The sequence below is a fragment of the Moschus berezovskii genome, chromosome 6 (assembly GCF_049115385.1).
Source record: "Moschus berezovskii isolate FMDL1 chromosome 6, NW_MosBer_1.0, whole genome shotgun sequence".
In the NCBI taxonomy this organism is placed as follows: domain Eukaryota; kingdom Metazoa; phylum Chordata; class Mammalia; order Artiodactyla; family Moschidae; genus Moschus; species Moschus berezovskii.
The window spans coordinates 34,068,723-34,095,081 of NC_142465.1; the positions used below are offsets into that span (position 1 = coordinate 34,068,723).

The 26,359-nt window shown below is 40.1% G+C and overlaps 1 protein-coding gene across 3 annotated transcripts; it reads left to right on the forward strand.

Moving 5' to 3' along the window:
* On the forward strand, window positions 1-25,855 carry RACGAP1 (Rac GTPase activating protein 1). Of its 3 annotated transcripts, none has more exons than XM_055396043.2 (17): window positions 1-145; window positions 8,135-8,223; window positions 12,153-12,355; window positions 13,319-13,455; window positions 14,678-14,747; window positions 16,382-16,435; window positions 17,110-17,190; window positions 17,572-17,689; window positions 18,352-18,482; window positions 19,118-19,282; window positions 20,916-21,011; window positions 21,099-21,297; window positions 22,611-22,716; window positions 22,889-23,021; window positions 23,130-23,265; window positions 24,207-24,315; window positions 24,721-25,855. In XM_055396043.2, exons 2-17 carry the CDS (start codon window positions 8,139-8,141, stop codon window positions 24,794-24,796), a joined length of 1,899 nt encoding a protein of 632 aa, XP_055252018.1. In that variant the 5' UTR covers window positions 1-145; window positions 8,135-8,138; the 3' UTR covers window positions 24,797-25,855. The 3 variants fall into 3 exon arrangements, with proteins under 3 accessions (XP_055252018.1, XP_055252019.1, XP_055252021.1); XM_055396044.2 differs by having other exon boundaries at window positions 49-145; window positions 8,139-8,223; XM_055396046.2 differs by lacking the exon at window positions 1-145 and adding an exon at window positions 374-1,369.
* The last annotated feature ends 504 nt before the right edge of the window (window positions 25,856-26,359 follow it).

The following is a 26,359-nucleotide window of genomic DNA, read 5'->3' on the forward strand; positions in this document are numbered from 1 at the left end:
AACACCGCGGGAGGAATAAATTTCTCTGTGATTGGTCGGTGCAGGATTTCAAACCTGGGCTGGCGGCGCGGTGCTGGCCCGCTGTTGGGTGAGAAGCGGAGGGAAGTAGAAGGCCGCCCGGGTGGGGCCAGGCGGACCCGACAAGGTGGGTGCTGGGGGTTGCGGGAAGAGGTGCTTCTGGCGCTGGGTTCGTTGGGGGAGGGAGGCGTCCCCGGTGATGAGCTGTGGCCCCCCACGTCGTCGGGGCACGGGAGGCCGGCGCCTACAGCTCCTCCTGCGCGGCCTTCCGGCCGGGGGCGCGGGCGGCCTGAGCGGGCGGTTACTTTGGGGTGGGTGGGGGGTTTCTTTCGTGGCGCGTTTCTTTCGTGGCGCCATGTTTTGTGGAAAGCCGGGGGCGTCTTTTTGAGAGTTGACTTCAACAGGGCAGAACAAAAAATGGCTCTCACTTAAAGACAGAAAGTAGGTGGGGTAGCAAGACCTTTTCGAGGGTTCTTTTCGGAGGAACAAAACTTTTTCAAAGGGAAAAGCCCTGGTGTTCTAGAGGCCGAGGCGGCTTGGAGTGGAGCCCCTCTTTCTAATGGGGTGTGTGAGTCTCGGGAAATGATGACATTTTTTTTTTTCATTAAAATCTCAGCCTTAGAAACAGCAAGGCCTTACTTTGACCTTTCACATACACCCCTGTTCATCTCTCAACAGAGGGAGTCTATAGGAGGGAGTGTATAGGATTGTGGCGTGGGTGGGAAGATAAGCTTTTTTTTTGAAGAAACGTCATTGTACTCTTTAATATGGTGGGTGAGCTTTCGAGTTATTGAAAGTGTTTAGAGATGACGCCCTTCCTATAGGTTAATCATTCAACAGGTATTCAGTGCAAAATTAAGTACAAGACAGTCTTGCTTGGCATTAAATGAGCTTGCAGCTTATTTGTGGTAATAGACCTTAGATAACTGTGATGAATCTAGTAGGCCTTTACACTGTTGAGAATACTGTACGTTAGTCTGGCCCTTTTAGAAAATATTTTGGCACCATTTATCACTCCAGTACTCTTGTCTGGAAAATCCCATGGACTAAGAAGCCTGGTAGGCTACAGTCCATGGGTTCGCAAAGAGTAGGACACGACTGAGCGACTTCACTTCATCAAAAGTCATGAGATTTTTTTACCGTCTGACTTGGAAATGCATTTTTAAGGAACATGGCCACTGGAAGAAAAACACTGTCTGCAGTGATGTTCATCTTATTCGTTCATTGAATATTCTGTCATCATTTGCCAAATGTCAGGCATTGTTCTAGGCACCAGGAGCTCATCAGTGAACAAAAATCTCTGCCTTCTTGGAAGTTAAACTGCCGGGGAGACAGACAATAAACCAAACAAGTAAGTTAATATGTAAATATGCTACTGCTGCTGCTAAGTCACTTCAGTCGTGTCCGACTCTGTGCGACCCCATAGACGGCAGCCTACCAGGCTCCCCCGTCCCTGGGATTCTCCAGGCAAGAACACTGGAATGGGTTGCCATTTCCTTCTCCAATGTGTGAAAGTGAAGTCGCTCAGCCATGTCTGACTCGTCGCGACCCCACGGACTGCAGCCTACCAGGCTCCTGCGTCCATGGGATTTTCTAGGCTAGATGTAGATAAATGCTTTTGAGCAAAGTAAAGCAGGAGTTTGCAGGGAAAGATGCAGTTTGAAAGAGTGGTTAACAATGGGACAGTGTTTTAATTGAAGTTTAGTTGATTGACAGTTTACAGCAAAGTGATTCATGTTCTGTTTCATATTTTCTCCATTATGGATCATTACAGGTCCTGCTATACAGTAGGACCTTGTTGTTTATTTTATGTATAGTAGTTTGTATCTGCTAATCCCAAACTCCTAATTTATCCCACCCCCTTTCGATTTTGGTTGCCATAAGTTGGTTTTCCGTTTCTGTTTCATAAATAAGTTCATTTGTGCTGTATTTTAGATTCTACATATAAGCAATGTCATATGGTATTTGTCTTTCTCTTTCTGATTTACTTCACTTAGTGTGATAATCTCTAGGTCCATCCATGTTGCTGCAGATGGTATTATTTCATTCAGGGCTGAGTAGTATTCTACTGTGTGTGTATATATATATATACACACATATGTATGTGTATGTTTATATAATATATATACACACACCCACACACACCCCTTCTTTATCCATTCATCTGTTAATGGACATTTAGGTTGTCTCCATGTCTTAGCTATTGTAAATAGTGCTGCTGTGAGCACTGGGGGTGCATATATTTTTCAAGCCATGGTTTTTTTCTGGATATATGCCCAGGAGTGGGATTACCAAATCATATGGCAAGTCTGTTTTTAGTTTTTCAGGACCTTCCATACTGTTTTTTCCATAGTAGCTGCTCCAATTTATAATCCTGCCAACAACATAGGAAGGTTCCCTTTTCTCCATACCCTCTCTAGCATTTGTTATTTGCAGACTTTTAAATGATGGCCATTCTGACTTGGGTGAGGTGGTCCCTCATTGTGATTTTGATATGCATTTCTCTAATAATTAGTGATGTTGAACATGTTTTCATGTGCTTATGGACCACCTGTATGAGGCAATGACATGAATAAATACCTGAAGAAAGTAAGGGAGTGACCATATGAAAGATTCTAAGTAGAGGTAATAGAAAAACAGAATTACCTAAATGTTCAAGGAAGGGAACAGTTAAATAAATGTTTATCAACTTCTTGCAATGTAATTGAAACATGATAGAAAAAAGTAAGACAATATATAAATATATGATTGCAGTTCTATGAAATATAAATGCATAATGGGCAAAGATTACTTAGTAGGGAGGTGCATAGAGTTCAGGGTGGTGATGTTTTAGTTTCACCATTTAAAAGATGTTACTTTTTTTCTGAACAGAGAAAATTAACAGTATGAGGCAGTGTTTTATATCTGCCAGATGAGTGTTTTAGATAATAAAGAGGTCGTTTTGTACTAAAATGTTTACGGAACGCTTTCCATAAGTTGGTAAATCTTATATATTAGACCCTGAAGAATGGAACACTTTGGAATGGAAAGAATTCACAGAAGAAAAAAATAAACGGAGAACTTAGTATAATGAACTGGTAACGATTTTCTGAAAAATAGTAATTTGTCTCATTCTGCTTTTTTTTGGCCGTGCTGCATGGGCTTGTGGGATCCTAGTTCCCCCACCAGGATAACTAGGCCCTCTGCAGTGAAAGTGCAGAGCCCTAACTGCTGGACTGCCAGGGAATTCCCTCTTATTCCGTATTTTAATCTTCATTCATGTTGTACTGAAGATGTTCTGTTTACTCTTTCTGCAGTTGACTTGCTCATGAGAACATTTGGTTTCAAGATATTCCTTCTGCCTGCCAGTTGAATAGAGGCTTTGATATGGTGAAGCAGAAGCTGGACATTTGGGGAAAAGAATTGTTCTGAAATGCTTTCATTTTTGTAGTATTGAGACAGTCTTAGGGGATGTTTTTCCTTGGCAGCAGAGAACTGGTATTGTTAATTTCTTGGGAATCTCCAGATTTAGTAATGCTTGTGAGAATGTTTTTCATCAAAACTCTTTCCTGAAAAACTCATTGCTTTGTCTTACAATATTTAACACCCTTGATGCATCTGAAACCTGATGTGTAGGTCTCTTAATAATGTTGTTTGTAGGGGGAGAAAGAAGAGGATAGAGACTTTTCCCAGGATACTCTGCAGTAAGATCTGTAATAGTCTGTTATTCTGAAGGATGATGTCTGTTCTCTTGGCTGGGTGATTGAAATTAAATTGGGGATTCAAAGCAATCACATCAAGCTGAGACTCTTTCCTGGTGATGCCAAATTGCTCCCTTAGGGATACTCACAGATTGGGAATCTGTAACATAGTGACTTCTCCACCTCTGGGGCTTCTCATCAATAACAGTTGAGATTCTCTAGCACCTTTTTGTTTAAAGTGCTCCACAAACTGATTTCCTTGCTACACAAAAGGATCATTTCAGCTTTCCCAGAAGACAGCCGCCTCTGTAGTGAAAAAGTGACAGCTGTTTTACAGCTGCACAGCAATGTACTACAATACGACTTTGTTTGTGTTTCCTTTCACATTAGTCTATCTCCTAGCTATGAGCTAAATAATAAAGGGGGAGAAATAAACAAGTATTCATGAGGGTGAAAATGTGACCCAGCAGGAAAATTAAGATCATTTTCAGTTGATATTGAATAGAATGAGTAAATTTTAATTTTTCAAGGTATCAGGGTTAGTACTGATACAGAAAGATATTTTTGTCATCTATAAATAATTCCTGGGAGTCACTTCTATAGAACATTAATAAAAATACATAGTTCCCCAGCATATAAAGTGAAGAGGATTATATTTTCTGGTGCTGTTTTTTGGATTCCCCAAAGTAATTCTGTGTTAGAGGAAAAACTAACTCTTCTCAGAGGCTATGAAGCTCATGTAGAAGAGCTTGTTTAAGAGCCTTCAGTTCAGTTCAGTTCAGTCGCTCAGTCGTGTCCGACTCTCCGCGACCCCATGAATCACAGCATGCCAGGCCTCCCTGTCCATCACCAACTCCCGGAGTTCACTCAAACTCATGTCCACAGAGTTGGTGATGCCATCCAGCCATCTCATTCTCTGTCGTCCCCTTCTCCTGCCGCCCCCAACCTTTCCCAGCGTCAGAGTCTTTTCCAGTGAGTCAACTCGTCGCATGAGGTGGCCAAAGTATTGGAGTTTCAGCTTTAGCATCAGTCCTTCCAATGAACCCCAGGATTGATCTCCTTTAGAATGGACTGGTTGGATCTCCTTGCAGTATAAGGGACTCTCAAGAGTCTTCTCCAACACCGTTTAAGAGCCTAGATCATGTCAAATTTTACTGTCCCCTCCCTTTTTGATCCGAACTCCAGCTGTGGTTTGCTAATCACTGTCCTAGGATGTAAACAACAACAATCTGACAAAAACAAACCCAGAAAATTTATACCCACTCTAATACCCTATAGCCTTATTGTGAGGTTTGCTTTGTACAGTATAAAACTTTTATCTCCATTAATTTGTAGAATTCTGTGGGGCAAATAGGGCAAGTATTTTTGTTCCCATTTATAGATGTGTTTCAGAATTTTAAGTGACTTATCCATGGTTATACAACAGGTAAGTAAAAGAACTAAAAGTTTATCATAGGGCTTCTATCATCTTTATTTAACTGTTCTCTTTGTTTTCATGTATATTAAACATGTTTAGGTAGAATGGAAATGCTTTTGACAATCAAATCATGGTGGGGAATGTGTCTGTATTCATTCGTGAGTTTGTTCTCTGACTTCAATTTATCAAGTTTTTTTTTTTTTTTAAATACTGACTCTTTGCAATATAGTAGTGCCAAATGTAAGGTTTCTCCTTTCAAATTTAGAGTCTAGCTGGGACATAGGGTAGAAACATGGTGAAGTTAAAATAGAGTACGAGGTGAATGTGCCCTGTGAGCAAAGCAGTTGAGGAAAGATTGGGACCAGAGAGGTCAGTTGAAGTGAATATTAATGACCTGCAAGTGTTGAGGGGCTGGCTGTAACATGCATGAGAGAAGAATCCACAAAGTTTGGTGACTATATTTGTAGGAAAGGGAGTAACTTAGGGTGACTCTGAGGTTTGAAACTGAGTGACTGGGAGAATGATCAAAATAAGAAAATCAAAGTTTGGTGTCAGGAAGAGGAGGAGAGCTAGGGTAGGTCAGTGGGTAGAGTAGTTGATAATATATGTGAGGGAAGGATATTTTCAAAATCAAGCTCAGTATCCAGGTCATCCCGAATTGAGAGCTATAGGACTGAGTCAGCGCGCGGAGAGCTGAGGGCCAGAGAGAGAAATTGGGGGGTGGGCGGTTTGTCTGTAATGATGTAATGACTCAAATGGGGTAGTTTGATACGTTCAAACAGCTGTCTCCTAGGTACTAGGCATCTTGTTAGGAGAACAGTGTAGATTGAGGTAGTTGTGGGAAATCAGTTACTATGGTGAGATGTCCCCAAGTAGGTACTGTGTCTTCAGTCTTTTCAGGAATCAAGTTGTGTTTTCAAGAAAGTACCTCCACACAGTGCTCACTCTAGGGAGTGGTGTACACAAAGAGAATAGTGAAACAAGAATAGAGGAACTTGAGGAAATAAAGAATTTCTGTTAAAGGGGACAGAGAATCAGGTTGTTGTCATTTCAGTCATAAAAATCCTCTGAATTTTTTTTTAAATAACCGGTTTTCAGTACTCTAGTTGCACTATCAGATTTTCCTTTCCTGCTTGTGTGCTCAGTCGTGTCTGACTCTTTGCGACCCCACGGACTGTAGCCTGCCAGGCTCCTCTGTCCATGGGATTTCCCAGGCTAGAATACTGGTGTGGATTGCTATTTCCTCCTCCAGGGGAATCTTCCCAACCCAGGGATTGAACCTTTTTTGCATTCCTATTTTGAAGTAGAAGTTTTTCTGTGTACTGAGCTCACTGTTGTACAATCTCAGATTATACAGATGAAGGAAGAGATGAAAGACATGAATGATACCCCTTATTAAAACTGACCACCGACTTTCATTTTTATTGTGTGCCAAAGCAATTCGTCATTTGAATAGGCTACTGAATGCCCTGTCCCTGTTTTCTGTCCTGTAGCACAGAGATGTATTTGCCTTTTTTTGGTCATATTGTTAAAACCCATGGGCATCTTTGTGACTTGCACATCTTTTCCTACCAGTTTTAATACTGGTTTTTTAGTTTTGTTTTTAGTTTAGAGAAAGAGCTTTGTAATAAATCTGTCGGTCTGGTTGCTTAGCAGCTTGTTGTGATTATCATGTAGCTTGGAACAGATACATTGCCATTTGAAAATCTTGGTTTCCGGCCCTGATTCAGGTATATATTGCATCCAAGCTTGGAATTGAAAGCTTTTTTGCTATTAGAGCAATCATCATTCAAGTACAAATGAGTAATTCTGTAGCATTTAGTAGAAAATATCTTAATGTTTATATATTCCTTTTTCCTTTTGTTTTCCCTCCCCTTTCTTGCCCTCATAGCTTATAGTACAATGTTACAAACACTGTAAAGTCACTCATCCTTCATAAAAGAGTTCTTAAAATTTTATTTAGATGCATAAAAGAGGACCTGGACTAGAATGTTCAAGGGATGATTAGGAGAACACAAGAAGAATCCTTTAATGGTGTTTTGGGAGGACATTCAGTTTTCAAATGAAATTTGATTTTTTAATTTCATTTCCTTGATAATTTTCATAACATTGCACTGATGTCTTTCTTTCTCAACTGTTAAATGAAGATCTTATTTCCTCAAAGTGTTCCCAGTTAAAGTCTATTGGAACAGAACTGCCTTTAAGGAGACCATTTTTAATGTAATATCAGCAAGTCTTTGAGGGGGGAAATACGAAGCTTGAAATTCACTATTACGGAACACAGTAGCAAATGATTTTCCTTTGCCCTTCTAGCTGTGAAGGTGGTGTATTGTCTCCTTGATGCCAGAATGTGGTACAACATAATCCTTTGCCTATACTTAGTATAAATTTATTAGACATAGTCCCTGCACGCAGTCCAGCAGAGAGCCCTGCATTACAGAAATAATTCTTGTGCTGCTGAGCTGGCGATTTCCCCACTTAATCACTCGTGTGACGTCATCTGTGCCGTTGGTAGGAAATGTGCTGACCATGTCCTGGGTTTTAAAAGGCAGTTGCTACATGGGTACTAGCTAAAAATGAAGTTAAAAATAAACCTTTTAAGTTACATTGAAAGTCTTCAAAATACAGCAGGATTAAAGTAGCAAAAGTGTTATATTAATCATTAGGCTCAACTAAGTAGTTGATCACCTAGTAATAAACTGACATACTTGTCCCTAATTACTTTCTTCTCAGCTCCAAAGTGATTGCAGAGTGGAGGAAAAGAAGTAGGCAGGAAGGGGTGTTACATTCAGGGGACTGAAATGCTTTCGTAATTTTCAAATGAGTCTTAAACGTTCTAGCTTTGTTTTTATAATAAGGATTACACAAAACATCAGTTGTTTACTTGAGGTTCTGAGAGTGGTAGCTTACACATGGATGAGTCCAGATGTTAGTCACTGATCACTGTGCTGGATTGCTACTGAATCTTTTGTCTGGGGGAGATGGCAGGACCCCTAATGTATATTTGATTTCTTGGCAGAAAGATGGATACTACGATGCTGAATATGCGGAATCTGTTTGAGCAGCTTGTACGCCGGGTGGAGATTCTCAGTGAAGGAAATGAACTCCGTAAGTCATTCTGAGCTGGCCTGTGAGAAGAGAAAAAACAGATTTCAGATTTAGGCTTTCTACAGAGCCGAAGTGTGTTCCAACCCTAAAATTGTTTTTCATTTTGACTACCTAAAAAAAATAATGGTCACTTATTTGTGGTCAAAACTTCATGGACATGGATTCTAAATGGTCACTTTTTTTTTTCCTGTGGTTATTTTTAAATGGGTTTTACCCAGATTTTTTCATTATTAAGGTTCTCTTTTCACTAAATAGTTGGCATTAGTTGCCAGTTTCATTTTTGTATAACAAACTGGGCAAAATCTACTGAATTTCTAAGGATGTTGCTTTTTTTCATTAGAGGAGTAGTCGTGTACATTTTTTATCTGGGGTTTTCCCTGTGTTCTATAAAACATTTTCAATTGGAAAGGAGAAAAATGACATAATTTCTTTTTGAAGGAAGGACAATCCATCTGCTTTCACCTACTTCATATATTTGATGCTTAGTAATAAAGGGTTGAGGTTGGGTGGAGAGCTAGGGAGGCAAAGGAGGTGGTGATAGAATAGTCTTCTGGGAAGTAGATGAGTGACAAAGGTGGAGCTGATAGCTCTGACTTAAGTGATCTAAGGGAATTATTCTTTACCAGCTTTTCTTTGTGTTACCATCCTCTCCTATTTCAGATTTTCATGAATACCTAATTCAGTGGGTGTTGCTGCTAAGTCAGTCTCACTGGTAAAAAAGTAATGCAAGAACTAAGTCTTAAAAATCTTCATAGTACTTACTATAGTGTTGCTTGTGCCATTCAGTACTTTGATTCATGCTTTTAATAGCTTTCATTTACTTACAGCCCTTTCAAAACAATATTCTATTTTCTCTAATAACTACTGCATGACCCTGTCATCTGGTACCAACTCAGTAACCATGATGGCATACTAATTAGGCTTTTCTTTGAGGTCACATCATCTCAGAAGACAGATTGTTTTGGAGTCCAGTGGGGAAGAGATCTTACAATTCAGGTTCACTCAGCCCATATTCAGTGAGAACCTGTCACAGCTTCTAGCACATGTAGAGGGAAAGGGATGACTAAATGACTTCATGGAAAAAGCTCATGTTTGACTTGAGCCTTCAATTGGATGTAGGGTAGGATCCCAACAGACAGATAAAAGGGGTCATTGAGTGTTAAGGGAGACATCTGAGTGGAGGCAAGAGGTTGTGGGATGTGAGGTGAATAAGAGTAAGTGGGGAATGACTTAATCAGAGCTGTGCTTTTGGAAGGTTACCCTGCCAGAGGTGGCGGCTGCATTAGAGGTGGAGGCTGGGAGGCTGATTAGGTGGTTGCCCTAGCTCAGGAAAGAGGCAGTGGGGAGCCCTAACTGGAGCAATGATTGTGAACATGGAAATGGGCGGAAGAGACTGTGATAATAAGATCTCTAGGAGGAGGCAGCTGATGGCATGTGGGGGCAGAGGGAGGAATTGGAGGTTTGGAGTCTCAGTAACTAGTGCTGGCTTTTAACTGTTATTTCTGTCTGTGAGATAGGGATTTTGCCACAAGGATTTGAAGATAAATGAGATACTAGGTTGTGAAAATACCTATGAAAAAAATATGCCGTAAAAATACAATATGTTTATTCGTACAGGAACCTTTATTTTATAAGTAAATTTCTATCTTTCCTTAATTTCTGTTACAAAGTAGAGGTACATTTTGTACTCTCTCCGAATCCCTAACTTGGAATGTTGGCTTTGAGGAACTAAAATGACTTAATGTCTTCTAAACTCTAGAATCTTTTCTGCCACCACTCTGCAGTCTGTTATCTTCTTCAGTTCAGTACAGTTCAGTCGCTCAGTCGTGTCCGACTCTTTGCGACCCCGTGGACTGTAGCCTACCAGGCTTCTCCGTCCATGGGATTCTCCAGGCAAGAATACTGGAGTGGGTTACCATTTCCTTCTCCCGGGGATCTTCCCGACCCAGGGATCGAACCCGGGTCTCCCGCATTGGAGGCAGACGCTTTAACCTCTGAGCCACCAGGGAAGCCAGAGCCTAGGAATTCTTCCCATGCCTAAGTGTCCCCTGATTCCTTACTGTTGCTTTTCATCATAGTAACTTCATTCCTTTCTCTTTTTTTGTATAGTGATATCTTAGTCATGTATGCAAATGCTCTGGTTTTGGTCTAATATAAACAAGTATTTAATCATTTGTATTAAAATAGGAATGCCTTCCTTTAAATGAACTGATACTTTATTTGGTTTCAGTTCTGTTGTCCAATTCAGTTAGATCAACATATGCCATTTAACAATGAATGGGAATTAAACCCCAAATAAGACTTTTCAAGTAGTATCCTAAAGAACAAGCTAACCAGCAAATTAGGTCAAATGAAAATCTTTTCATTCTTAAATTGTTTTTCAATTCAGGAAATAGTTGAGTGTGTAGGCAGCACTGTATTTTAGAAACATTGACCACAGTGTCGAACTAGAAAGCTTTCAGACTGTGGAAAGTGTGTTTCCTGTTCTTTATTTTTGAAAAAGGGAAGTATTACATACATTGAAAAATATGCAAACAATAAGTTCTTTGCTTGGTGAATCATGAGAGTAAAATGTGACTAAGAACCAGCTCTTGTTTTTAAATTTTTTCTTTGTGAATCTATAATTTTGAAATATTTTAAGTTGCAAAAGGATATATTGTTTTCCTTTTCAGTTAAGGAGGAAAAAACCCCTTAGTAATGTGTTCTAAACTGTTAACTAAACCAGTATATCATTTACAACTATTTGAATTGTAATAATATATTTTACTTTTTGAGATCCTTGATGTTTGTATTATCTAAGATAACTAGGTCCTAATATCCTATTTTGCTAGAATCTGTTGTTTACTAAAAACCTGTTTCCTTGTGTGTCAGAATCAGTTTCTCTAGATTGAATTGTTATCCTAATTTGTAAGTTTGAAATTTGGTCAAATAATTATAATTGCTTTAAAAAAGCACTGTATTGTTTCTATGCTCTTACGTTAAATTCGAATAGGAAAGGCTCCCTTATTACCAGAGAATCTGCTAGCTTTGTGTGAATTTGGCCTAGTTTCCACCGTAAACAGGGTTAATTTACCAGCAGCAGATGTACACCTTGGAAAGTTCCTCCATGATGCTGGTGGAGTGGTGGCTTAGAGACACATTGAGGTTAACTAGAATAGTAAGGCACTGTAGAATTGTCTTTGTAGGTGATAAGAATGGATGCCACCAGGGTTGTCATGCTTTGAGGTTCTGCCTTGGAAGTGATGCTTCCTTTGTAGACATCTGAAAAAAGTCCACATTCCTCTTATCAGTGAGTCATCTGAAGCTAGTATGATCTTCTCTTCCTGTGTCTTTCCAACTGGAATGTTTACATACCCTTCAGGGCTGTGTTAAACAGCAAAAGCAAATTGTCTCTTTACTTTCAAATCAATATTTGTACAATTATACAGCTGAATGCGATTGCAGGCCTAGACATCTGTAATATTAATCTACATCTACTGGAGCATATTACAGCAGTTACATTTGAATTTGCTGTTTAACGCTTCTTTGGTGCAGCAACTTGTGACTCTAAAGGAGGCTGTTTTTGTCCTGGTGCATGACAGCTGCCCCAGAGGTATCCTACTTTGATTGCCTTCTGTTCAGGAGCTTTCACTGTTAGTGTTACATCTGGAGCCAGGTGACTAATGAGTTACTTATTCCATAGCAGATGCCACTGGCTAAGGCAAAAGTAAGTGGCCTATTGGAATAGGAGTTGCTCCCCACAAAACTCTTGACCAGAGTGATGAACATATATCCAGGATCTGCTCCTGGTTATTTTCAGTTGGATTTGCCCATAATTCACCTGGTCCCTTAATTATGCATTTGGAGTAAAAGTAACTGGAGGACTCATTTATTACAGCATTTATACTCTGTTTGGTGCTTGAATTATTAAAGTTTCCCCTTTTTCTTAGAATTTATCCAGTTGGCAAAGGACTTTGAAGATTTTCGTAAAAAGTGGCAGAGAACAGACCACGAGCTGGGCAAATACAAGGATCTTTTGATGAAAGCAGAGACTGAGCGTAGTGCTCTGGATGTTAAACTGAAACATGCACGCAATCAGGTGGATGTGGAGATCAAACGGAGACAGCGAGCTGAGGCTGACTGTGAAAAGCTGGTGTGTATTGTTTTTATGTAGCACTGTGACAGTGGGGGTGCCCAGTTTCTTCTTCATTAAAGAATTAGAAGCAGTTTGTCCATGATTGGAACTGAAATTGCAACCAGAAATACAATTCTTCATAGGTTGAAATTTAAATTTAAAAAATTTTTTCTTCTTTAGATCTTAAACATTTACTTAATATACAGATTTCAAATGAGAATTTAAAGAATTAGGGGGAAAGACAGGGAAATCCTAGCATATTTGATGTATTTCTTATTGTTGATTATAAGTGCTACCTAGAATATCCTCATATAAGATAGTAATAGCTCGTACTTTGTCATTGATATAAGCAGGACAATTCTTAAGTCTTCATTACGGCTCTTAATTTAGGATAAAGGGCTAGCTATGTTCAACCAATATGAACCCTGGGACATAGAGCATTGTCATTTTGATGTACCAGAGTGGGTCATGGTACAAAGGAGGCCCTTACTAGGAGGGACTAATCCATCTTGGTATACTGTTAGATGCCTCAGTAAGCTCAAATCGTCTGGTTCCAGTGCATCACAGCTTTGTATCCATTTTAATGCATTTCGCTCCACCATTTAGAAAGGTGGGTGGCTGCTTTGATCTGTAGAAGCCAATAATTGTCCTGATAAGATGACACTAAAGTGTTTTTGCTCTGTGAAATCTATTTTGGGACTCTGATTTTGCAGTCCTCTCTTCTCTTGAATTAACAGTTTGATCCAAAAGTCTTGTAGCAGAAACCTCACTATACTAGATAGAGTTCATTTTACCAGTCAGAAATCAGAGACGCAATCTGGGCTTGATGTGAATTAATATGCTATTGGTGTAGCAGCCTTCCTGAAGGCTCATTTGCATAATGCTGTATTTTAATGTCTTCTGGTCTGCCTGTCCCATAAATTTAAGGTGAAGCTTTCTCCCCTGTTTAGTTAGGATGTTTTACTCTGCTTTGGTCTGTAGGAAAGACAGATTCAGCTGATTCGAGAGATGCTCATGTGTGACACATCTGGCAGCATTCAACTAAGTGAAGAGCAAAAATCAGCTCTGGCTTTTCTCAACAGAGGCCAACCATCCAGTGGCAATGCTGGGAACAAAAGGTGGGGGAACTGCATCTGTTACCTGATCACAAGGAACACAGCTCTTAGAAGTTCTTATTATCTTAACTCTTAAATGTACTGCTTTTGGAATGTGTGCTAAATAAAACAGAAAAAGACTTTGGAGGAAGGGTGGATGGGAAATAAAGGTGCAGGGGCTTCCCGTTTTATTTTTTTATCTTAGGTTTTTTCATTAAGGGTAAAGTTTGACGTTGGTGCACAATTGCAGCAGCATCAGTAATCCTGGACATTGCTAAGAAACCTAAAGGTGGAAGTGGCAGTTCAGCAATACTTCCAGTGTTTACTCTCTAGAGAGCTCTCGTAGTTCTGGTTTAGAAAGACCCTCTGTGAGCCAAGACTAGATAATAATTTTGGTTCTACTGCATTGCTATTTAAAATAGTCTCAACCAAGCTTTGAATTAACGTCCCCAATACAATATGTAGGAAAAGGTCAGCACTCTTTGAGCTATATATTTTGTTGTCTGGTTGTTTTATGGGGAATGTTTATAACTAAGAAGATGTGCAGGCTTAATTTCTTAAAAAGCTGCTGCTGCTGCTAAGTCGCTTCAGTTGTGTCCGACTCTGTGCGACCCCATAGACGGAAGCCCACCAGGCTCCCCCGTCCCTTGGATTCTCCAAGCAAGAACACTGGAGTGGGTTGCCATTTCCTTCTCCAGTGCATGAAAGTGAAAAGTGAAAGTGAAGTCGTTCAGTCGTGTCTGACTCTTAGCGACCCCATGGACTGCAGCCCACCAGGCTCCTCCGTCCATGGGATTTTCCAGGCAAGAGTACTGGAGTGGGGTGCCATTGCTTAAAAAGCTAATGCTGGGTAATTCTCTCTCTTGTGGAAAACAACCACAGTTGGGGTCAAACTGAACTTCACTCTTCTGCTTTGTGACTTTTTAGCAGCTTGTTGTGTAGACTTTAGTAGGAGATGGCACCTATACCCCTGACTGTAACTTTCAGCTGCTGTTTTGAGACCTTTGCTGAAATAGCAGCTATGCTGGATGTGTGCTCGTGTGTGCACACGCAAACACACATACATAGTCCCCCTGAAAACCGTAAAAAGCAGCCCACCACAGCTAGGGTTTGAGCTTGTAGTTATCTCCACAGGGAAGATGCTGCTGTGAAATTGCCGATGTTACCTGACCAGTGTGACTTTTTTTGGTGTTGGTGGATTTGACTTTCCACAGTCTTGTTTCTAACTACTATTTTACTCATCTAGACTGTCAACCATTGATGAATCTGGTTCCATTTTATCGGATATCAGCTTTGACAAGACCGATGAATCCCTGGTAATGAACACTTGATTTCTGAGAATTATCTATTTTTCTTAACCCTGCTCGCTCAGGAATCTCTCTTCTGTCCTCTCTTCTGAAATTCCCTTATTACTATTTTATTAGTTGATGTGTTATAGATATGGATTGGCTTTTAAAAATATAAATACAAGCCTGTAAGAGATTGGTTTATATATTTAGCCTTTGGAAGTGAGAATATAGAATTTAGGATTTGGCATGAGGTTAAATTTATTTAACGAATCTGTGAGCTGCCTGTACTAATTGATTATTACATCTTGACTTTTTGAAACCCCAGCTTGGGAAAAAAAATTATCAAGACTCTATCCAGGCAGGCTTTATTTGCTGCTCTTGGCAAGAGTAGACGTGTGCTTTATTTCTAAATTAAATTGGTTCTTGAGGAAAACTTGGTCATACTTCACGATTAGGAAACCAGTGCCTTGGAACTTTAGCCCAAAGGCTGATGAAAGTTTCCAGGCACTAGATAATGCCTTGATGAGCAGTGGTTCTCCTGTCTGAGCTCTTTGTTACCCTGCTGTTATGGGGCAGCACCCTTCTTGTAATGTATGATGGTGTTTCTGCATAAAAGGTCATACCCTGATATTCAGTCTTTGTTCCAGAGACTGGCAGCTTATTGGTTTGTGTAGCTTTCCTATTTGACTGGTGGAAAGCTAGAAAACAAAACAATAAATCAGGAGGTTATTGGTAGTTGTTCATTTGATGATAGCAAAACAAATGACAACTACTTGTTACATAGGCTAGGAGTTTTCTGTCCAAATTCAGAGTTTGACTAGGACAGTAATTGCTCTTTTGTAGATATTAATATTAGGTATCACCTTTTTGGGATAAGGAATGACATAGTTTGGGATTTGTAATAAAACTAGAATATATTTCTAGCTGATTTTAGAGCTAGACCTATGGTGTAATATCTGTTGTAACTGAAGCTGAATCAAACAACCAGTAGCTAAATTACTTGACCGTAAATTGGAAAGGTTAAATTTATTTAGCTAAGCTATAATATATAGTTGTATAATATATACAACTGTTTAGGGGGTTTGTGTTTTCAGGGACTATCAGGGTCAGGAGGTCATAGGTAGCTACTAAAGATGAATGCAAATGGTTAAAGTGAGTGAAGTGAAACTAGACCACAGTGAAAGACAAATGAATGACTTTTTTAGGGCCCAAGGAGGAGGAATGATTGAGAGATGTGAATCCTAAACTAGAACTTTTAAAGTGGCTACATTGTACAGGACATCGGATTAGATGGTAGCCGTCCCTTATGAGCAAGGATCACATCTAAACCATTAGTATAGTGCCCACCATTCTGTGAGTTCTAAAACTAATTACAAAAATAATCAGAAACAAAGGACCAGGTACTGAAGATAATCACGACACAAGTTGATTCTTTAACCTTTTCTTGCCTCTGTGGTATTGATTCCTGATTCTATTATAATAGCTTCAATTTTGGAAAGAAGGCATGTTCACTTACCACAGCACTGTGGCTATAACATTTGAGAATTGTGTTAGATCCTCTGACTCAGGAGGTTTTTAAAATTTTCTGTAAATGTATTTGCATAGGATTTAGGAGAGGCCTAACCAAAGAAGGAAATTAATAACAGTATAATTGTCAACAGGATTGGGATTCTTCTTTGGTAAAGACTTTTAAACTGAAGAAGAGAGAAAAGAGGGTATGTATGGTTTTGTTTACTTTTGGGTGTGTGTGTGTGTGTGTGTGTCTGTTTTTACTTAGTAGCAATAAAAGCGTTTCCTGTGGGAATGTTGCCCTTGTGCTGCATTCCTGACATGTTGCTGTAGCTGGTGTTAAACACATATTACAAGTGAATCCGTGTTGGGGGCGGGGGCAGTATTGATGTTCCCTGAGGTAGTAAACTCAGGACAGAATCCTGTCCTGCCTGTTTCACTATTCTGAGCTGATGTAAGTTCATTCATGGAGAGGAAAAGGATCTATTTAAGTTTGTTTTGAGATGTCATATGAATTTTTATGCGGAACTTTTGTGCTCTAATGTAAGTTTCAGATGAAATGTGTGTATAATGGGATATACAGAGATCTATCTGTGCTTGTTTAGGGTCCTTAATATGTTTCTAGGACTTCATGTTCTTAGAAAGGATTACACTCTACTTTTTCTGGTGCTGCCATCTAAATTTTTCCAAAGCTTGCTTGTTCTTCTAGGGCACTGAAGGCCTTTTTGTGGAAATAGGCTGTGAGAGAGTGCACATTGTTATTTCCTGCAGCCCTGGTACCTAGGACTTGCATCCAAGTTGTCTAATGAAATAATTTTAGTTTTTGTGCTTCAGATCTCCTATCTGGCACTAAAGTTCTTGGTTTTTGCCCCATTTCTAGCGCTCAAATAGCCGACAGTTCGTGGACGGTCCCCCTGGACCTGTAAAGAAAACGCGTTCCATTGGCTCCACCGCAGACCAGGTAAGAATAACTAGACTGAGAGAATTGTGATCTTGAACATAGCAAAGTGTAGTGGCCCCAAGCATAAAAAATCCCAAGTCAACATTGCAGTGTTATTTTGAAAGAGATATTTGGTGAAAGTTTTTCTCTGTACTAGGATCCTTATTATCCATATGAATAGAATAGTAAACAACTTCAGCTTCATGTTTGTTCTCAGTTGCTTGTATGTATACCCCTGCGACCTGTTTTTTTATTTGAAATTATTAGATTTCAACTTTAAGAGTATTTGAGGCTGGGGGCTTAAGTCCTTACTAAGACTCAGGAATTTTTTAACTACTCCAAGCCACCTATAGTAGAAGGGAAATTAGATTTATCCTTCCCTCATTACTGCCTTTGTTTCAGGGAAATGAATCCATAGTTGCAAAAACTACAGTGACTGTTCCCAATGATGGCGGGCCTATAGAGGCTGTATCCACTATTGAGACCGTGCCATATTGGACCCGGAGCCGAAGGAAAACAGGTCCGTTGGGTTTGTGGCTGAATTGCCTGTGTAAAAACAACTAGTAAAATCTGGGAGAACTGGTTTCTTAGAACCCTCACGAGGCAGGGGCTGGATGTTTTGGGTGGTTTACTGCTACTTACAGAGGGACAGAGCTCTGCTTTTGTCATGCCCTGCTTTGGCTTGCTAGCCTGACCTACACCACTGGTGTATACTTATTGCTCTGGAAACAGTGTTTTGCATAGTTCACTTCTCGGGGGGTGTTACAGATTCCTGATTATCTGCTAATTATCTCATATACTTGGCTGTGTCGGATCTTTGTCGTGATGTATAGGTTTCTTTGGTTGTGGCTCACAGGCTGTTTAGTTCCCTGCAGCATGTGGGATGTTTCCCAACATGGAAGACATGTTTCCTTTCTGTGTCTTCTGGCACTGGAAGGCAGATTCTTAATCACTGGACTGCCAGGGAAGTCCCTACTAGTTATATTAGAATTGGGGTTAAAATTCAGAAGGGAGAATTACCTGGCGGTCCAGTAGTTAGGACTTTGCACTCTCACTGCCAAGGACCCTGGGATCAGTCCCTGGTTGAGGAACTAAGATCTCACAAGCCACAAGATGTGGCAAAAAAAATTCAGAAGGAACGAAATACCTAAGACACAAAGCTTGGAGTTGTCTGTTTTCTAGGTACTTTACAGCCTTGGAACAGTGACTCCACATTGAGCAGCAGGCAGCCAGAGCCAAAAACCGAAACAGACGGCTCCAGCACTCCACAAAGCAATGGGGGGATGCGCCTGCACGACTTCGTCTCTAAGACGGTAAAACTGGGGTTGCTGATGCTTTGGTACACATCTAATTTTTTAATGGTGGGCGTAATATTTGCTAATCACAGATTTAAATATTTAGTGTTGTAAAGTTAAATGTCAAATTTCCTTCCTCCTCATCCTACTCTCCAGGGTTATAGAGGGTGTATATCTTTCCATTCTGTGAGTGATAGTAAAAGAAAGCAACTTTTCATAAGCAGTTTTTGCTTTATCGTGATATGTATTTACAGTTCATGCTTGACTATGGCACATCTTAACTTTGTCCCATTTGATTTCTGGTAAAAATCCAAGCAAACTGACAGGGGCACAGAGGCATTAACTGACTTGTTTGAGCCATAGGACAGTAAGCAGCAAAATTTAACATAGAGGTTTTCTGACTCCTCGCCAACAAATTCTTTCCGCTAGTGTATGGTGATCTCTTCCAACTCGATGCCCTTATGCAAATTACTTAGCCTCTTCTTGCTTGTTTCCTTATCTTAAAAAAAACCCTATAGGATTATTGTGAGAATTACACAAGTAAAATATATGTGTAAAGGGATGAGAAAGCTGCTGGGCACATGCTGAGTGCTTAATAAATGTTGATTGATGATAAATGTTCTAATTCATACCATTCCCTGTTTCATCCTCAGGTTATTAAACCCGAATCTTGTGTACCCTGTGGAAAGCGAATAAAATTTGGCAAGCTGTCTCTGAAGTGTCGAGACTGTCGTGTGGTCTCTCATCCAGAATGTCGGGACCGCTGTCCGCTTCCCTGTATTCCTACCCTGATAGGGACACCTGTCAAGATTGGAGAAGTATGTATGACCTATGGGAGCCCTCACTGTGTTATAACTTTGTTAGCTTTTAAAAGCTTCTGTGCTCAGACGCTTCAGTCTGTACAACCCCTTGTGATCCCGTGGACCGTAGTCTGTCAGGCTCCTCTGTCCGTGGGGATTCTCCAGGGAAGAAGACTGGAGTGGGTTGCCATGCCCTCCTCTAGGGGATCTTCCCAACCTAGTGATAGACCCTGCATCGTAGGTGGATTCTTTACCTCTGAGCCACCAGAGAAGGCCATTAAAAGTTTATGGTCATTTTTTCCAAAAATTAATGATGCCATGTACATTTCCTCCCTCAAATAGTGAATAGAAAGTATAAAATGTTAACTTGAAGAATCCTGTTTGGGTTTGTCTGTCTGATTAGTAGCCTTTCTAAACCAAATTCTTCTTCCTTTTCTTCCCCTCCCTTCCCCTTACTCTTTCCCTCCCTTTCCTTATTTTCTTCCTTTTTCCTTCTCCCTTCCTTCCTTTCACTTCCTTTTCTTCTCTTCCTTCCCATCCCCATCCATCTAATTTTGTAAAATTTCAAACATATACAAAAGTAGAGAGACAAGTATAACTAACCCTGATTCTTATCATTCAAATTTTGTGATCCTTGACTCATGTCCAGTCTTGATTTGTTAATACCCCCGTCTCCTCCTCCTGACCCTGTTCAGTGAATTATTTTGAAGCAAATCCCAGCCATGATATAATTTCATCTTTGAATATTCTTTCTCTTATGTTAGAGATATTCCATACTAGGCTATTAAGATTAGATTCATTTCTAAAATTTGATTCAATTCATTAAGAAATTATTACTAGACGCAACATAAGCAGGAATCAAAACAAAATGATTGAGCTGCTACTCAGCCTCCAGCAAATCAAATATTACTTTTCTTTAATCTTTTTTTTTCTTTTAATGCATGATTCCCATTTAATCTTTTTTTCTCATTGTGTTGGGGCTTTCTCTAGTGAGTGGGCCTACTGTTTGTTGTGGTACACGGGCTTCTTTTGTTGTGGAGCACAGACTTTAGGCCCGTAAGTCTTAGTAGTTGTGGTGCATGTGCAGCATGTGGAATCTTCCCAGACCAGGGATCGAACCCATGTCCCCTGCACTGGAGGTGGAGTCTTAAATCTTCCTTAGTCTTAAGAATTTTTATCCATGCATGTAATTTTTATACAGATTTTCTGTAATATAGAGCCATGGAGCTCTCTCCTACAGATCATAGTCAACTGAGTTGTATTAAATAATTTTTCTTACTAAGAGTAATTACAGGATAGAACAGATTTTTTAGAGTAATAAATTAGTTTATATTACACTCCATACCTGTAATCTCATTATTGCTTTCTTTCTGATGCCCTTGACTGTAAGAGGAGCAGGGGTGGAGTTGTAGCTAGTGATCTTATTACTTGTTCATGCAAGAGTGTGGTATATGTGAACATAAATCAGTCCTGGTGTAGAGATAGGAAAAATAATTGAGCGACTCTAGTCTTATTTATGCTTTGGGAAGAGGAATTTTAAAGTAGGCATGATGTCCCAGCCTCAACATTAGTCTGGGGATGGCTCTTCCCATTGGTCTTCATCTACTAGTCTAAGTGGTATAAATAATAACTTTAAACTTGCCTTTTTCAGGGAATGCTGGCAGATTATGTGTCCCAGACTCCTCCAATGATCCCGTCAATTGTTGTCCACTGTGTAAATGAGATTGAGCAAAGAGGGCTGACCGAGGTAAGAGTCCACCCTTGGAGAGGATGAGTTTGTTATTTGCATCAGTAATTAAGAGGTTTTTAACTGAAAATGTCATCTTGATAACAGACAGGCCTGTATCGGATCTCAGGCTGTGACCGGACAGTAAAAGAGCTAAAAGAGAAATTCCTCAGAGTGAAAACTGTACCCCTCCTCAGCAAAGTGGATGACATCCATGCTATCTGTAGCCTCCTGAAAGACTTCCTTCGAAACCTCAAAGAACCCCTTCTGACCTTTCGGCTAAACAAGACCTTTATGGATGCAGCAGGTGGGGCAGATCTTAATACTTAAATGTGAGTCCCACGGGGGCAGGAGTTTTTGACTCTTCTGTTTCCTGTTTTGTCCCTTGCATGGTACAGTGCCTGAAGCATAGTAGATGCTCAGATCTTTAATGGATGAATAACTATTCCATGTTCCCTGTGCTCTTCCTGTCTGAACTGTATAGGGTCCTAACAGGTTTTTTTTGTCGTACTTTCTGTTGTTTTTCTGGGTCAAGTGTTAGGTTGTCCTTTTGAACTTGGAGCCACCCTTGATTTCTTTACCTCATGCCTTACATTTAATCCATTGGCACATCTTATCAGCAGAAGCCTTGTAAATATATCTTAAATTTAAAATGTGTCATTCCTATTGCTGTCTTGACCTCTCTTATCCTGGAGTGCTGTAAGACCCTACTGGTTTTCCTATTTCTCCTCTTGCCCTCTACAGTATAACCTTCACACAGTAGCTAGAGTGGTCCTTTCAGAATTTAAATTGGACGATATCTTTTCTTTCCTCAGTATCTCCCAGAAGCCTCTCATAAGTCTCAGAATAAAATCCACAGTCCTTAACAGGCCCCGAAGACCCACATGATTTGGCCCTGGTTATGTCTCCAATATAATTTCCATCAACACGCCTTCCTTCCTTCTTTCTTTTCCAGTTATGCTGAAATTCTTGCAATTTCTAGACTATAATTGAGCTTACTCCCAACTCGATTAGAGGCCATCATACTTGTCTCAACCTGGAGTGATATTTACAGGATTTGCTCCTTTGTTTCTTTTAGGTTTCTTGTTGGATAGCTTGTCCACAGAAACACCTGACCAGCTAGTCATAAAGAACAGTTCCCATTACTTTCTAGTTTCTTGCCTGCCTTATTATTATATGTATCACTGCCTGATAGGTATTTGCCTTCTGATTGACTCCTCCTGTAGCATGGGGCAAGGTCTTTTGTTTAGTTCTGCTTGATGCTGTGTACTTAGAACAGTGCCTGGCATCTGGTAGGTAGGCTCTTAACATGTTTTGTGAACGAGTACCTTCTTGATAGTTGTAAACTGCAGTTATATGTCTGCCTTCCTGGAAACATGAGTTTCCAGCTGCTTTCCCTAACTGCAAGAGTTGTTTTTTTTTTTCAAAGTTCTGATTTCTAGTGTTGAGCTGTTAGCCAGTATCCTACTTGTTAATGAAACTAGAGACTGATGCAGTCATGAACCTAATCAGAAGTTTCAGAAGCTTACTGTATAGATGAGACTTTGTGGTCGATAGCTTGAAAACCTCTTGTCAAGGGAAAGAAGTCTAGGCCTCTTGGTGCTTTCCTTTCATTTACAGAAATCACAGATGAGGACAACAGCATAGCGGCCATGTACCAGGCTGTTGGTGAGCTGCCCCAGGCCAACAGAGACACCCTAGCTTTCCTCATGATTCACTTGCAGAGGTGAGTAGAGCAGAGATTTGTCTCTGAGTCTGGGAATTTGCCACACGGAAGAGAATGGGGTTTGGATGTTAGGGAAGAATGTGAAGGATGAATTGTTTTCCTGTAGATCTTATATTTTGGTCTACTTTTAAGCAGAAGGACAAGTCTTCTAATTTAATGCTCTTTTACATAGAGTGGCTCAGAGCCCAAACACTAAAATGGATGTTGCCAATCTGGCCAAAGTTTTCGGCCCTACAATAGTTGCCCATGCTGTACCCAATCCAGATCCAGTGATAATGTTACAGGACATCAAGCGTCAGCCCAAGGTAAGCAGGCGTGTTACGTTACCTGAACTCATACAACAAAACAGGACAGATTGGTGAGAGGTAAGCCCTGAGCGTTGATAGTTTGCTAACATGTTGGGTGGCTTTTAGGTGGTAGAGCGCCTGCTTTCACTACCGCTGGAATACTGGAGTCAGTTCATGATGGTAGAACAAGAAAACATTGACCCCATGCATGTCATTGAAAACTCTAATGCCTTCTCAACACCACAGACCCCAGATGTTAAAGGTAAGGCCTAAGTCATGCTTCTTAAAGGGCCTGATTCCCTCTCTGGTTTTTGGCTGGGTGCCCTCTCCTTCCCTTTGCTAGATCCATTTGAAATACATATTTTAATTTAGTAAAATTAAAATATTTTTGAGCATTCTAACCTTTAAGAAAAAGCCATACAGTTCTGCCATCCTAAATTTTTTTCACTTTTCCATATTCTCCTTTCTTTACCCATATGGATTTTTTTTTTATAAATATAGATAGAATTAGTTCTTATTTCATTTAGCATTTTGTGAGAACTTTCTGTTACTGTATGATCTTATTTATCATTTTTATGGTTGTAAACTATAATTTACTTAAATATGCTATATTTGGTACTGATTTTATTTTTCAGTTTTTCATAATTGCATATACTGATGCCATCAACATACGTATATGCTTTTTTATTTTTCCTAATGGTAAATTCCTTGGAGTGGGAATTACTGAATTGAAATAAAGGTTTTAAACATTTCGGTTTCTTGGTATGCTTTACCAACTTGTTTTCTTAAAGGCTTTTGCCAATTTGTATAGCCACCAAAAGTGTATGAGACTGGTTTCATTCCAACTTCACTGGCATCGGAGACCTGTTCTTTTATTATTGCAAGTTGCTTTTTAAGGAGGTATGTTGTTTTTTCTAGTACAGGAAAAATCAAATAGATGCTAGATTTGTGAAGTTTGGAGTTTGAGAATGGCTCAAGTCAGAAAATGAATGTTAGCTACTCATTGAGCATTGCCTGCATAGTTAAAAAAATATACTGGTGTGTTATAAAGTGATGACAAAAATGACCCCCGGGACTTTGCTAGGTCTCTAAACTTAGCTCTTAAGTGTCTCACAGGATTTGTAGCTTAATACTAGTAGCCTTAGGAGAATGCATTCTTCCCCACACGCCTCCTTTAAAAATATGTCTTACCTTTGATTGAAGTGAGTTTACTGGGGCCTGTGACCACTCCTGAGCATCAGCTCCTCAAGACTCCTTCATCCAGCTCCCTGTCGCAGAGAGTCCGCTCCACCCTCACCAAGAACACTCCCAGGTATGTAGAATTGGTTGGCTTAGGAAATAGGAAATGGTCACTTTCTTGGACATCTTTCCCATCATACTGAAGCTTATTGAAAGAAAAATTGAATTAGATCTTAGCAGCTCGACGTTAAAAGCTGTAAGGATACCCTTTTTGAAAGGGTCTAAAGCCTGGAGAATCCCATGGACGGAGAAGCCTGGTAGGCTACAGTCCACGGGGTCACATAGAGTCAGACACGACTGAGCGACGGAATGGAACGGAAAGGTCTTTAGTATCCCCTCCCTCATCTCAGGTGATAGAGAGCAGCTTACAGAGTAGTTGCTGAGGGTTTCCTACTTTAATTGATTGTCAAGTAATGTTATAGTTGTTTATTTATCTTTTTTATAGAGTACTTTTCCAGTTCATTTTCTTTTTCTTTAGATTTGGGAGTAAAAGCAAGTCTGCCACCAACCTAGGACGACAAGGAAACTTTTTTGCTTCTCCAATGCTCAAGTGAAGTTGTGTCTCCTGTTACTTGACAGCATTTACTGACTGTGAGGAAGAGTGCACCTGTACTCTGCAGCCTCATTACTCCTTTTAGCATTCTCCAGGCTTTAATCAAGTTTAATTGTGCATGGGGGTTTTATGAAAACTATATATATCTCCTTCTCCTTCTCCTCAAGTAATGTAATATCAACACCTTGTGTTGTCTTTGGGAGCTCTTAGATGGGAGATCTTTACAGGGGTATGAAATTCATTGTGATTCTTTTGTAGGCTGGGAGGTACATCCCTTTGGCTTAAAGCCAAATTCCTTCATGTAATGACATTTCTCTGATGTAATTTCCGTGAGACTATTTAGTGGTAGAAGCCCCTGCCTCTTTGGTAAGACTGACTTGTCTTGGGGTGGGAAATGGGGGGGCAGGGTAAAGAAAGGTTTGGGCAGAGAATTTAGGATGGCTCCTTCGAGAACTTGGAAATTCCCCTTCCCCCGTTAGGAGCTGAGCTATAACAGCGGAGCCTTCATAGAAGTGGGATATGGGGAGGACTGAACTAGTAATGGGAGTGTGCTTGGCTTTAATTTGGTTTGATTAGGTTTAATAGTGTTAAGTGGCACAACCTTGTAAAAGTTATACTACAATTTATATTTATTTCTAATGGACCTCTGATGGGACATTGGGTTTGGTTGGGGTCAAAGCCAGTTTATCCTTGAACTCATTCTGATGCTTAACACCCCCGCACCCTCTTGTCCATTGGAGCGCTATTTCTAAAGGTCAGTGTACTGTCTGTTTAACACCCAACTAACAAGAGTAGGCTGTAAGGGAAGATTGTCAATATTTTGAGTGGCAAGAAAAGCCACAGTCATTTTGTCTTTGCACTTTGGATTCTGAAATATTCCTATGGCGCATAGCCACATCTAGATAAATATGAGCTTTTTCTTCTATTAAAATTATTTACAAAACCTATCAAAATGCTTCCTTCTATAGAATGTTTCTGACATAGTGGCCTGTAAAACATACATTTGTAATAATATTTGGAAAAAAGTAAATAGTCTTTTCAAAATGAATGTGAGTCTGATTTTCTTGTCTGGAAGATAACCTTCAATGCCTTTTTAAAGAAAATATGTTTCCCCAAAAGTGTCCTAAGTCTATCATTCATTTCTCCCCCACCCTCACCACCTCCCAGCTTCACCACCACCAGGACTTTCTTTGTTTCAGTCTCTTTCATTGTCCAAACTGAAGTCCTGGACTTGTCTGGACTCTGAACCCCTTATCTGAAGGAACTACTTGAAACAAAAACCAAACTTTCTAAACAAGTCTTTAAGGACCAGAATAGTGCAGGGAACAGAAAGAAAGAAAAACCTAAACGACTGTCTGGCTGACTGCCTGGAACACCCATCACTGCTGGAAGTGCCTCTGGAGTGAGCTGGGATGATTAACAGAGGGCACCTGCACTTGGAACTCTGAAGCTGGTGAACAGAATGTATCTGAGATTGAACGTAAACAGTTGCAGGCTTAATATGTAACCGTGGAGAGAGGAGGCAACCTACTGGCTTTTTTCCCAGGAGGTGGTAGCTCTCGCA